This window comes from Lontra canadensis, unplaced genomic scaffold (genome assembly GCF_010015895.1).
Source record: "Lontra canadensis isolate GAN:19392208 unplaced genomic scaffold, GSC_riverotter_1.0 scaffold76, whole genome shotgun sequence".
Lineage (NCBI taxonomy): Eukaryota > Metazoa > Chordata > Mammalia > Carnivora > Mustelidae > Lontra > Lontra canadensis.
In genome coordinates this window covers 805,681-818,928 of record NW_022631070.1, presented here as the reverse complement: position 1 = coordinate 818,928, position 13,248 = coordinate 805,681, and the positions used below count along the sequence as shown (strand labels likewise).

Below are 13,248 nucleotides of genomic sequence, written 5' to 3'. Positions count from 1 at the left end.
ATCTGTATTTTAGAGTCATCCCATGAAGAAATATCAAGTCCACATCATTTTTACTGGCATATTTTCCCAGACATTTAAGTTATAAGTAATATCAAACTTGCACAATTTATTCCAGAAAATGCAGAGATAAAGCCACTCTCTGAGTCATTTTATGAGGTTAGCAAAAGCTTATTAGCACAACTAAAGACAGCACAAGAAGAGAAAATAAATGCCCATCTTATTCATGTTCATAGGTGAAAAAATCCTAAACAAGATATTATCACATAGTAAAGCCAAGGAGCCACTGTTCTTTTTGTGGGGTGTAATAATGGTTTGGAGACTTTAAAGACAACATCCACAATTCTTAGAGTTGCGTACTGAAGTATATAGAGGTGAGACGACATACGGTGTGAAATTATGCCTTAAAATAGAGGAAGTTGCTTCTCAGATATTGTAGAGTATAGACCCGAGTTTACAGGAGCCTGTCATGTTATTGTCTCTCATGTGTGTTTTTGAAATGTTTTCTAATACAAAAGGATGAAAACATTGGATTATATATCATTTTCTTTTTAATAAAAAGAAAGAAAACACATTATGAGGTGTCAGAAGCTAATGCCATGTGTGGACGGAAATGTGACAAGGCGGGGAATTCATTTTTTAGGCATTTGATCTGGCCTCATCCAGAAGGGATCCCAAGCAGGGTGCATTTCAAGCAATGCTCTGTATGTGGCTTCTGAAGGCAGAACAAGGATGAGCTCCAACTGAGCCGGAACATTCCAGAAGGATGGATAAAGTTCCGGGCCATCCTAGATTTCACAGCCAGAAATGGACCAGGTGCTGCTTTTAGCACCGGCTGAAGTTCAGTTTAGCTTTTACCCTCCATCGTCAGGATGAAGGGAAGTGATATCCGTGGAAAAAGCAGAGTGTAAAGCAAACAACTGTACACCAACGTAAGATACTTGAAATACTATTTGCAGAAGCCACTGTAAGTGTAGCACGGACAGGGAGTGCAGCTGCTCCAGAGAACAGTCTGGCAATTCCTCAAAAGGTCAAGCATTAACTTCATCCTATGGCCCCGCACTCCCCCTCCTGGGTGTGTGTAGAGATAAAGAGCCAGATACACTCAGGAGAAAACATACGGCTACAGGACCGCTCGTTGGCGGGTGCTCCCAGCGTCATCGCTCACACGGACCCAGAGTCGACACGTGCAACGACCCGCCCGGTGAGCGGGTCAGCCGGTAACCGCGTTTCTGTGCAGCGGAGCGTTACTCGGCAGTCAGAACGGGGCTGGAGCTCCGCGCCCTGCGGCCGGACCTTGGGAACGTTCTGCTATCAAGGAAGCAGTCGGAAGAGATCACGATTCATAGGATTCCCATTATGTGAAGTTATCCAGGCGAAGCAAACCCAGAGACCAGGAGAGACGAGTGGGGGTCCGTGTCAGCAGGGGGGAATGGGAAATGCGTGCTAAGGGGGTTGGGTTTCTCTGGGGGTAAGAATATTCTGCTAGGTGGTGGCGGTGGCCACGTAACCCTGCGGACAGATAAAAACCCATGAACTGTGCACTGGAACAGGATAAATAAGTCTGCTAACCTAAAAGGTGGGGGGAGGGTGGGTAGTTAAGAGAGAGACAGTTTGGGGCAAAGTGGTTTCGTCTCCTACCCCTCCTCACCCTGTCACCACCACCACCTGGGCCCTAAAGTCTTCTCTCCAACTCAGGAAGATGTAGGATTTTTTTTTTTCCCCCGAAATTTCACTGAGGAAGGAAAAAGCGGAGTCCGAAGCAAAAAGAGTGAGAAAGCCAAGAAGGGTCACTTACCAACCCCCCGTGCCCCCACCCCATGTGCTGGTCCCTGGTGAACCTGGGTAAGTCCCCAGCCTGGAGGACGGAGGCTCCTCCTGCAGCTAATGAGCCTTGCCCCAGGAGACAGCCGCCCCCTCGCAGACTCACCCGGCCCACAAGCGTGGAGCACACCCACCGACGGGCCAGAGCTGTGACGGCCTCTTGTAGTCACCAAACCTCACGGTCGGAGCCGCCACAAGCGCGGTGCCGCACGTCTTTCATGGCAGGGCTCCGTCCGCGACGGTGAGGGCGATTACCTTCCAGGCCGGCTGGCTTTCACTCACCTTGTGCTTTCTCTCCCCGTTTCCCTGTCTTGTGTTGTGTTCCAGTGGCGGCTTCAACCCCCAACTCCACTGCTGGTGCAGCCATGAATTCTCTGACCTCTCTTGGGACTCTGCAAGGACTGGCGGGAGCCACTGTCGGACTGAATAATATTAATGCACTAGCAGGTACCATAAACAGTGAGTATTTGCTGCTCTGGTGGACAGCCTTCCCCCAAATTCTCCCCAGCAAATGGTCAGCCAGTAATGACCTGCAAAGGAGAGGGAACGGGGAGAACTAAAATTTGGGATGGAGGAGCGCATGCCGTTCCAGGCAAATGCTGACTGTGCTCACTTTGCCTCCAAAACCAGCCCCCCTCCCCGCCTGGTCTCCCAGTGTGGATCCATCCATAGGCGCCTGGGGCTGACAGAGAGGTGCAGGTTTCACAGCAGGGTGGTCTGGGTTTTGCTGTGGTCTCTTCTTCTGAGAGGCAGTGTGTTTTATTAGAAAAATGAACTAGAAGTCAGGACGCATGGGTCCAGTTCTCAAAACTGCAAAACTCCTGAGCAAACACCCGCCCACCCACCCCAGGTTTCAGAGTCCCACTTGACAACTGAAAGTTCTGGATTAGATGATCTCCTTGGTGTCCTCTTGCTCTAAAGATCTATGACATATATAGAGAAGGAAAAACGAGGCCCTGGAAAGAAGGAAATAGAGCGGAGTGTGGAGCCCCGCCGGCCACACCCCCAGACAGGACTCCCTCCTCAGCACCTCCCTCTCTGAAGAGAATGTCACCATAGCATGGCAGAGCCGGGCAGCTGACGTACAGAATCCCTTCAGCCTGAAAGCTAGAGACTCAGTGAGGAACTCCAGGTTCTGTCCTGCACAGCTTGCCCATTTCTGCCATTTGGGATCTTAGAGGAGGGTTTGGGGGGTGGGTCGGAATAGGCCCCAGACAGAGAATAAGTCCTCATTTAGCCTTGTGCTTGGCACTGGCTCCTACAGTGGGGGAAAGTGATCCTCTGCCCACAGAGAGGGACTTTTGCCTTTCCCTCAGTTCAATCCTGAGTCGGGAGTAGCCCAGCCTAGGAGAGCCCGAAGAGATTCTGATTTGGGGGCCCAGTGACTTACCATGCAGCCCGGGCAACCCAATGGCTGCCCGCTTTCAGCTTTCAGAAAGGGGTCCTTGGCAAGTTGGTTTCAGCCATGATCCAAGCAGGGAACAGTTTTTAAGAAGTGATCAGATAGTACACTTTCTTAAAAACAAAAAAATCCCAATGAGTATACTTTAAAATCTCAAGAAGAATGCCTTGTAGTTTATTGAAAAAAAAATCTAGAACTTAACAAATTTTCAAGTTTTATTAAACTCTTTTATTCAGATGCTCTGGGAAAAACAGAAAGTGGGATTGAGTTTTATCAGACCGTAGGCCAAAAAAAAAGAAAAAGATTATTCCTTCCAGATGGGACAGTCTTGATTAGCAAATAGTACATGAAGTGGGAACCATGTGACAACAGAATGTTTTATTCCAGTAAAACTGCCTCCAGCTCCCCAGTTTCCAACGGCCCAGGAGGAGCCCTCACTGCCTTGACTCCTGTTTCTGACCTTGTTCTGCAGACGCTCCAACCCACTTCCTTCCCCTCGGTTGCAGACAAGTGTGTTTGCCCACATCCCTTCATGCTGCTTCTCTTGCCCCAGGACCTAGTTCCCCTAAAACAAGGACTTTGATTTGATCGCCTGCCTGTCCTGTCCTTGGTCTGCAAAGTAACAGGCCAGTGGGAATGGCTGTCCTCCTCAGCACGTGCTCATGACTGCTGTGTGCTGTCCTCCTGTCTGTGTGGTCCTGTCTCTCTCCATCCCAGTCTCTGGTGCTTTGCTGGTGTTTCCCATCGGTGCCATGAGGGACTAGAGAGGGGCTCTGTTGAAAGGCCGAGAAACCAGGACTAGTTCTTGCGTGGGCTCTACATCACACCAGTTTTGCTTCTGGCAAGGACAACAGGCTTAAATTTTGTTTTCTAAATTGTTTGCGATTGGGGCACAGTAAGTACGGAGAGCTGACGGGAAATGGAGACGGTGTCTCATTTCAGATAGCCCCTACGGGAGGGTGTGAACCCGGAAAATGTTTAATTGCTCATTTACGAAAATCACAAGCAAAACGACATTCCTTCTGATTTGGTAAATGTTACTAGCACAGAGCTGTTTAACAAGCCCAACACTGGCTCAGAGCTGGTATTTATTTTCTCAACTACCAAGAGGAATCCGAAATAGATAGAGGATCCTCTTTCAGGCCGTTCTGCCTGAACACAATCATGCTGTCGGTCCCACTGGATGATTCTCAAGGTACTCGAGAGGTCACCAGAACAGAGGCAGCTCCTAAAATAGTTGGCCACAGCTTCCCTATCACTGCTGTTTCCTACCCTACTCCATTCCGGGAACAATGACTCGCTACTGAGAGAAATCTCTGGTTGTCCAAATAGAGCCATCTCTTTCCCATGGACGAAGGAGCCAGGAAGAATGTAGGTAGATGGAATCCAATTAATTCTCAATTAGCTCATCTTTATGTAAATGTTACTATGCTCTTCACTGCCAAAGGGCCCCTCTCCTCCTCCCAAAATAAAGTTTTAGCTAGAAGACAACTCAATTAAACTCAAATTCGATATCCCATTTCTCCCCTTATATATTCATGAATGGAGGGGCTAAAAAAAGTAGAGTGGAAGCCTAAAGCCAAAAGCAAAAGTTGTCAAGATCAGAAGTGAGGAGTATGGGTGACTCCCTAACACAGCTTTCAGTTCTGGATTATCTGAGGGTTCCCCAGACATGCTCTGTATCTAAGACATGTTTTGTACATCTGAACTAAGACAAAATATTTTTTGCAGGTATGTCCACTCAAGAGTCCGTATCTAACTTTATGTGTTGAAATACAGGTCAGGTGATGTACTTGTTTTTCCTTGTTCAAATCACATCGTTTTTCCAAATGGCTTACCATATAGTGCTTAAAATTAGGACTGTCAGAATATAACCAGTACTTGGTGAATAGTGTTCATGGAAATAGAATTGACCTTGAACAACACAGGTTTGAACTGGGCAGCTCCACGGATAGGCAGATTTTTTTTTTTTTTTTTCAATTAAAAAGGTGGAAAGAAAATTCACCTGACCTGGATGATTTAAAAGGGGGCGGGGGGAGTACTGGAGAGGGAGGGAGTCAGGGGCCCCGGTGACCACTTCAATGAAACACCAGCCATGCGTCTGGTCTCCAGTGAAGCTGCAAAGCCCAGGGAGGCACATTCCTGAGGCTCCTACATGGCAGGGGCTGCAAAGAGCCAGGCCCTTAGCCGACAAGGTTCTAGAGACATGGAGCTCCATTCTGTGCTGGCGGCCGAGCGCCCATCTCCAGCTGTGCCCCGAGCAGCTCCATAGGCTGCGATGCACACCTAGACTCTCACGCCGTGGGATATAAGTAGAGTGGCAAGTCCCCACTCACTCTCCCGCTAGAATTCCTTCCCGCACAGGGATCCGGCTTCCCATCGCCGAGCCCCATGGCGTGCTGGTCTGTGTCCCCAGCACCTGTGCACAGCCCGGCGGTAACGAAACCAACAGCACTAAGCTGTGCCGGGCTCTCCAGACTCAGCGTACACCCTCCCCTCCCCTTCCTAGAAAAAAACAAGGCTGTTTCTTTGCATTCACACAAATACTGGGAGATGAGGCTAAGACTGAAAGGAGAAAAGCGAAGTTACTCCCCACCCTTCGGCAGCCCTAAGAACACCAGGATGGAGGAGGAGAGAGGCCTGAGCAGGGTAAATGGGATTAGCTGGTGTCTGGGGGACTGTTTAATTAGGACACACTGGGTCAAGCTCTTTAAGAGCATTTATTGGGGTGAGCGCAGACTCCTTCGCAGCTAAGAAACATGAAGCTGAGTCCCCAGGACCTCTGCCGGCCGGCACCTCGTCAGCTTATGGCGTGTCTGCTAGATCTGCCCGCAGGGATTTCGGTTTTCAAGAGGCCCGTCCTTCCATTCTCCCGTCCTTTAGCCAGTCACCCCCAGGCCGCGCGGGGTAACTTCATCCAGTGCCCGCTCCTGTCCCCCCAAGCCCCCAGGAAGAAAACCGGGCCTGAGGCCCGATGCGTTTCCTCTGCTGTTAGGCCTCTTGTATGGATGCAGTCCTTCCAACCTGAGGGAGGGAGGTCTCCGAGCGACAGAGGGACGCTGCGAGGAAGCAGAACCCCCACCCGCTCCGTGGTCTGGGGCTGGCGCTCGAGAACACAGGGGCGCCCACGTGACCCGAGGTTGGAGTCCTCCGATCATTTCTAAGCGAGCTCATCTGCTTCCTCGACCCTCGTTAGGCTTCTGGCCGGGTTTTGTGTTTCACTTAGTCATCTTTGCTATCTTAATAGCCCTAATCAGTTGCCCTAATCCATTCAGCAGTTTCCTTAATGTTTTCAGTGAGTTCTTCCCAGAAACGGATCTCTCTTTTGAAATGTTTTGATCGTAAAGGCAACCGAAGGCAGTGATGTCCCCGCTTCCATTTGTTGAGCTCCTAGGAAAGTTCGCACTCTGTAAAGTATTGCTTGTTCCGACCCCGACTCGGGGCACCGTCAGCAACCATTCTAGAGCCAGAGAGCAGCCAGGCGACGGGAAAAAAACCAAAGCGCGCTGGCCAGCAGCTCCCCTGCGAGAATGGCCGAGGGCCCGCCCACAGCCGGGCATCGCTGCAGTTACCTGGAACACGCGGTCGCAGCGCTGTCGTGGCCGCGCGACCCGGGGCACGGGCTGGCAGTGGCACGTGTCTGCTGCTGCTGCCCTTGGCCCCATTCTGTTCGGAGCCTCTCCTCCGGAGCAGCCTCCGTTCTCTGCAGTAAGGGTCCGGTCCCCATTTCGTCCCGCGCCTTCACGGCTTCAGGCTGGACCGTGCTTCCGAAGGGCCTAGGCTCGGGCGCCATCCCTCAGCTGTTTCAGGGCCGGCCGGGCAGTGGCCGCGCACGGGCTCACTGGGGACAGAGCTGCCTCCGGGACCCGCTCATCCGCCTGCTGAGAGCGGTTCTGTCCCTTTCTCCGCCAACCCCCGAGCCGTCCCAAGCACGGACGGAGGTGCCCGGCTGTTCGCAGCCCGTCCCGCACGTCCTCGTCCACGCAGGGGCACGACCCCGGGAGGCCTTCCTTTGAGAAGGACGCGCGTTCTTGCCAGTAGCAGCGTGCATGGATCCGCCGTGTGCCGTCTCGCTGTCGCGCCTCGTGCCGTCTGCTGGCCGGCCTCGGGAGGGGCGGCGTCCGCGCAGGGGGTTTCTCGGGTCCTGTTGTGTGTTCACCTTGTGACGACCCGTCACGTCGCAGTCGCGTCTTCACGTGGCGTCGGGCTGTCGCTGTGCTGGCTGCATGCACTTGCTGTTGTACTTGTGTCAAATGACTCTCTGACTTCCTTCGGAAAGCACTAATGAAAAGTGCTATTTCTCTTCTCTATTGTTGGGTTTTTTGTAAAGTTGCTCAAATGCTCTCAGGTATGGCGGCTCTGAATGGAGGACTTGGCGCCACGGGCTTGACGAATGGCACGGCGGGCACCATGGACGCCCTCACGCAGGCCTACTCAGGGATCCAGCAGTACGCGGCCGCGGCGCTGCCCACGCTGTACAGCCAGAGCCTGCTGCAGCAGCAGAGCGCCGCGGGCAGCCAGAAGGAAGGTAGGTGCCCGCCCGGCCCGGGGGGCAGAGGACCCTCGAGCGGGCGCCCACGAAGCCGAAGAGGAAGCCAGTGGCTCAGTCCCGCTCTTCACGGGCTGGGTTCTCCTGGTTTGTTTCCGTTGAGAAGCCCGGCACGGCTAAGCCAGCGGTCCGCATCTCCTCCCCTCCTCGGACTCGAACTTGTTTGATCTCGCCGCGGTTCGCGAGTCTCTTAATTTACCTCCTCAGACGCGCTTCTCCCGCACTGCGTGCTTCCCCGCAGTTACCAGGGGCTGCTGCCCTCTACAGCCTGCCCGGAGCGCCCGCCCGGGTCAGCAGGGCCCGTCTCTGACTCCTCCCCTGCCGCAGCAAGTCCGCCCTCGTCGCGGGGGGCAGCCGGGGTCTTCCCAGGCATGTCGCAGGTAGCTCGGCGTCCCCACGCCCTGCCCCTGGCTGGCTGGCCTCTTGGCAGGCGACGGCGGCGGGGTAAGGACAGAACCCCCCGGCAGGATCAGCTGGGTCTGTGGAATCGGGGGTCTCCTGAGGAAGGGAGTGCGTGATGAATGGGCTTGTTTCTCTGCCAGTGAGGCAGAGTGAGTCTCAGGAAGTTAAGGCTAAGAATAAATTCAAGCTAGTTATAAAACAGTTAATGAGCCAGTCCAAAGAGGGAGAGCATGTCTTTTCCTTTCTTGCTTTTGGTCTCTTCTCCTTAGTGGAAATTGCTTTAAAGCAAACTCTGCCACATGGTATTTTTTCTCTTCCGCACCTGCTGGGAGTGTGGCAGAAGAGGCTAGAATAGGAAGTACGGCTGAGGAGGTTTTTACAAATTTCTTTCCCTTCTTTACCTTCACCTTACACTTCCAAAATGGTCTTGTCTGCATACTTTAAATATGGTGTTCTAGGAGAATATAATATTTTAACTTGAAGTTGTGAACTTTAAAAGGGACAAGAGCTTTAAAGACACTCTTGTAAAGCAAAAAAGTCTTGCCTCCATTTGTAAATAAGGGATCGTTAAAAATGAAAGATACATGAAAATCTAAATTCATTATTTCAACTTTCTCTTTACTCCTCACTGTGACGGCTAGTGTAGATTTTTTTAAAACCCTGTACAGATCCTCAGGCAATTGTGTTTCCCTAAGCATGCGAGACCCTAAGTCATAAATCCCATGCCTTCCCGAAGGGACACCTGCACGGAGGTCCCTCCATCTGGGGTCTGACTACCGTGGTGACTGTGGCAGGAGAGGGATCTGTGACAGGATATTCTTAAGAGAGAGCATAAAAGCCAGTTCCCTACAGGATTCTTAAAGAATGCTGGCCACTTCTCCACTGTCCAGCAGAGCCTGGGCACAGGCGACGTGACTGTCGCTGAGAAACACCAGCCACCAGCGGAGTCGCCATGCACTGGTACAAGGATGAAGTGTGGGCCCTGAGACGACTTTTCTCTGCTGCTTCACCGCAGCCCACTGCCCCAAATTCCCATGCCCTGACTTTGGGGGATTGCCTGTGCAGGAGCTAACCCTCTAAGATTCATGTGAATAACGGCGCCAGCCCGGGATCACTGACATTTAAGTATCGGGGCTACCAGCAGGATGGTTTTTGATTTTTTTTGTGTGTGTGGTGGTGGTATTTTTGGTTTGTTCAGCAATTTTAATCATCTCCCACCTTCTCATACCTGTCTTCTGATCACCTTTCACCCAGTTGTGTGCTCAAGAAATTTAAACTTAGTATCAGTTAACCACAATATAATTTTCAAAGCAGGTTATACTGGGAAGGAAAAAAAAATGAATTCCCCAGCTAAACAGATTTTTAGATTTTCTGCTCCACAGTTTTATCCTTTAGTTAAGAGAGTTGAAAGTCAGGTTGATGCACTTAGTCATATACCCTAGTATGTATTTTCCCACAGGAAAATGAGCCGGGCTGGCTTTGGTGGTGGTATTTTAAAGCAGCTTTGATACGTTCCCCAGCTAAAGCTTCTGAAGGGTTATGGCATCCCTATTGACCTCAATCCAGAAAAGCTGACCACCTTTCCTGAATAGCCTCTGACCTCTAATTGATTTGCGGGAGGCAGTCACGCACACACAAGTAGGCAGAGCCTCAGGAAGGCCACCAAGCAGTGGGGGGGAGGGGAGGTGCTGGCCACTGGCCACAGATACCCCAGTACTCTATGCTAGACCTGGTGCCCTATGAAAAATAGGAAATGGGAGCACCCAGCCAGCTGGGACCAACACTCTAACAGAGAACTCCAGTAAGTTAAAATGACAGGTACTGGGAGAGATCCGAGGAATGCATGATTTGTCAGCAGGTTCTTACTAAAGGGAAGGCTGAGGTGGATACGTAGGTGGACCCCTCAAAAACGTGTTCTTGTGTTTCTACCCTTGGTGTCTGTTGCAACAGCCGCCTTCATTGCACAGAAGAGAGGTTTTCCACATCGAGTCACCTTTTTCTCATTTTAGTGTTCACAATTTTGGCAGTTTGCAAAATCATACTCTTTCTGTGTGATGAAAACTCGGAGGTCTACGCTAGGAGATGCTGGTGGCACTTTACCTGAGAAAATGGTGAACAAAGGACAGAGTCTCCTTAGATTGACCTTTTTCCTATTTTCTTGGCCCCCCCTATGTGGCACAGATACAGTCGGAACGTACGGCATTCCAGAATACGAGGACTATCCAGGTGTAGCCAGTAATCTGACAGAGTGCATTAAATTGCATTTTCTCCCCAGGCTGCAGGAGTTGAGAGTGGGTCCCATAAATCCTCATTTGTACATGTGGATCTTTTATTGAGAAGGAACATGCAATCTGGATGGTGCCAGATTTGCCCGGTACATACTGCGGAAGCCGGGACTGGCCCAGTGGGCTCTGTACAACCCTTTCCAGTGTTTTGGTTTTGCACCTGTTCATATTAAGTATTGATTTTTTAAGAATTTTTTTTAAAAGAGTTTATTTTTGACAGACAGAGATCACAAGTAGGCAGAGAGGCAGGCAGAGAGAGAGAGGAGGAAGCAGGCTCCCTAGCGAGCAGAGAGCCTGACGTGGGGCTCGATCCCAGACCCTGAGATCATGACCTGAGCTGAAGGCAGAGGCTTAACCCACTGAGCCACCCAGGCGCCCCTTAAGAATTTTTTTAAACCAGGAAACATTTGGGGACCTAAGACCTGCAACTGTGTCCCTTGAATTACAGACTGCCTCCTTGGCACAGAATGTGGGTATGTCCGTGGGAATTGTGAGCAACACACAGAGTTAAAGTGGTCAGGTTGACCAAGAAATGCTTCACTTCCGTCGCTTCAGAAGCTTGCCACCAGAAGACCTCCTCAGGAAAAGTCCCACACGTTTGTGGGAAGAAACTTGGTTTGACTCTTTTTTACAAAGATGCTTCCTCTCTTTTATTTTTACAAAGTTCTTACCCTAGCTTTCCTCTTCTTAGACCCAAATATTAGCCACCAAGCCTGGCCCCGCAGGACCGCCGTGCAGGTGCTCCCTGGGCTGCCCTGGCTCCTCCCCCGGGGGCCAGTTTAGGGTGCAGGAGTCCGCTGCCAAGGCTGCTTCACCAGTTTGGGGAGCCCCCTTCCCTCCCAGAACTCTGAACGTCCAGCCCTGGGGCCTCCCCAGGCCAGCGGTGGGGGGAAGATCTGTAACGACCCCAGGCAGCCTCGGACCTGGCAAGTTGGAGGATCACCTCACATCAGGTCATTCCGATTCCCTCCTTTTCACCTTGAGAGGGCTCCGTGCAGGTGGCTAGAGAGAGGGGAATGAGACGGGCAGACGAGGAGGAGAGCTGACCTCTCTAACCAGTGTAGCTAAGAGGACCTTCCGTACTCTGCCCTTTCTTCCTCCTTCTCTGGAAGGGGATGGCTGAGCCTGGTCTCTCACTAGCTTCTGTACCTCATGCGTTCATTTCCAAGGCTAATCCCCAGGGGTATAATTCCTTTCACAGCTGTGAAACTCTAACTACCTACTTTTTCCTGCCTTGACTCCCTGCCAGTCATTTCTAATAAAAATGATTATTAGACTGTGTGTTAAGAGATTTGGCAAATCAAAACTGGATGGATAATTAGGTAAATGATTGAGAAATCCAAGCAACATTACTGCTATACCCATTATTCTAAATTGCTACCGTTTGCTAGAATACGCAGGATACTCTCAGCTCCAAGAGGTTGTATATACACATACCACAAAACACGGCCACCCGGGAAAAACCCATTCCTGCATTCTCCTTCCCACCTCTACCCCACGGGGGCCACCCTCACCCCCATGAAGAAGACCCTGAAAATACGGACACTAAGCAAATGTGAGCCACAGAAGATGATCCCTGAAAAGACCCTGTTGCTGACCAGTGTCTATGGAAATCAGGAACATCTGAGGGATGATTCCTGTCTTGAAAGACATCCCAGCACTTGACATTTACCCATCTACCTCCTTCCCTTCTAGTATGAGAGAGAGAGGCAATGCTTAGCCTGTCTGATATTAAAGCAGTCCTAAGAAGAGGCCTTGGGAACTAAGAAGCGAAGAATACCTTACTCTGATTTTTTTTTCCTCTTTAGGTCCAGAGGGTGCAAACCTCTTTATTTACCACCTTCCACAGGAGTTTGGAGACCAGGACATTCTGCAGATGTTCATGCCTTTTGGAAATGTTATCTCTGCTAAAGTCTTCATTGACAAACAGACCAATCTGAGCAAGTGCTTTGGTATGCAAAAGAAACCAAGCCAGAATGTTACAGTAAATTCCCACGTGAGGAGGCACGGGAAGGAAAACGTAAATGGCAAATATTCGAGAAGTCCAGATAGGGCCTTCCCTGGGTGGTGCTGTTTCTTGGCTTTTTGGATCCATGTAGCAGATCGGGCAAAGTCATTTAATCCAAAGCAGAGGAAGGGGCTATATTAAGGAAGCATCTGGGAAACGACAGTAAATGCCCGCGCGTTAGGTAACGTCGTGTGCTGTGCTACTAGTGTCAGACTACGCGCGTCCGGTTCTCTCTCACTAGAGAGCAACGGTGGTTTCTTCAGGCCCCACAGCTGGAACCACAAACCTGAGCAGGTGGAAATACAGCCAACAGATGGAGGTGGTTTGGGCTGCCCTGCTACAGGGCGGCACTGTAGACACTTTGCCACGGATGCCGTAGCCTTCTAGGTTCGGGAGGCGTCAGGCATTTGTGGAATCCGGTAGCACGTTGTATGGGGAGGCTGCCCGCACTCTCACACACCTTCAGTGAGACCCGTCCCTTCACAGCAGGGGTGTAGCCAGGCCACCCTCAGCACTGCAGATACCCCCCTACCTGGAGCACAGGACAGGGAGCTGGTGTCTGTCACGGGCCCGTGGAATGCTGTGTTATGCTGATTCGGGAGCCGGGATTTGGGCTGATGGGCTCTGCACAGCCTGCCCGAGTGGACGCAGAGCCCAGGAAATGCAGGCATTCAGAGAACACTGGAAAAACCCAGCTCCTCGGTGGCCTGGGCTGTCATGCCCTCTCTCCTCACACAGCCCGGACTCTGCCTCCTGAGGCAGTCTGTGCTCCCCGGGAAGG

General features: G+C 51.2%; 1 protein-coding gene across 10 annotated transcripts in view; it reads left to right on the top strand.

Moving 5' to 3' along the window:
• Positions 1-13,248, top strand: part of CELF2 (CUGBP Elav-like family member 2) — a 303,992-nt gene that overhangs the window by 285,848 nt on the left and 4,896 nt on the right. For 3 of the 10 annotated variants that reach the window (XM_032881613.1, XM_032881618.1, XM_032881617.1), the window contains exons 10-13: positions 2,149-2,268; positions 7,554-7,751; positions 12,268-12,451; positions 12,518-12,637. In XM_032881613.1, coding sequence (XP_032737504.1) covers positions 2,149-2,268; positions 7,554-7,751; positions 12,268-12,451; positions 12,518-12,608 — 593 coding nt within the window. In that variant the 3' untranslated portion in view covers positions 12,609-12,637. Of the gene's footprint in view, positions 1-2,148; positions 2,281-7,553; positions 7,752-12,267; positions 12,452-12,517; positions 12,638-13,248 lie in introns of those variants that run through there. The other 7 variants (XM_032881610.1, XM_032881609.1, XM_032881615.1 and 4 more) reach the window with 4 other exon arrangements.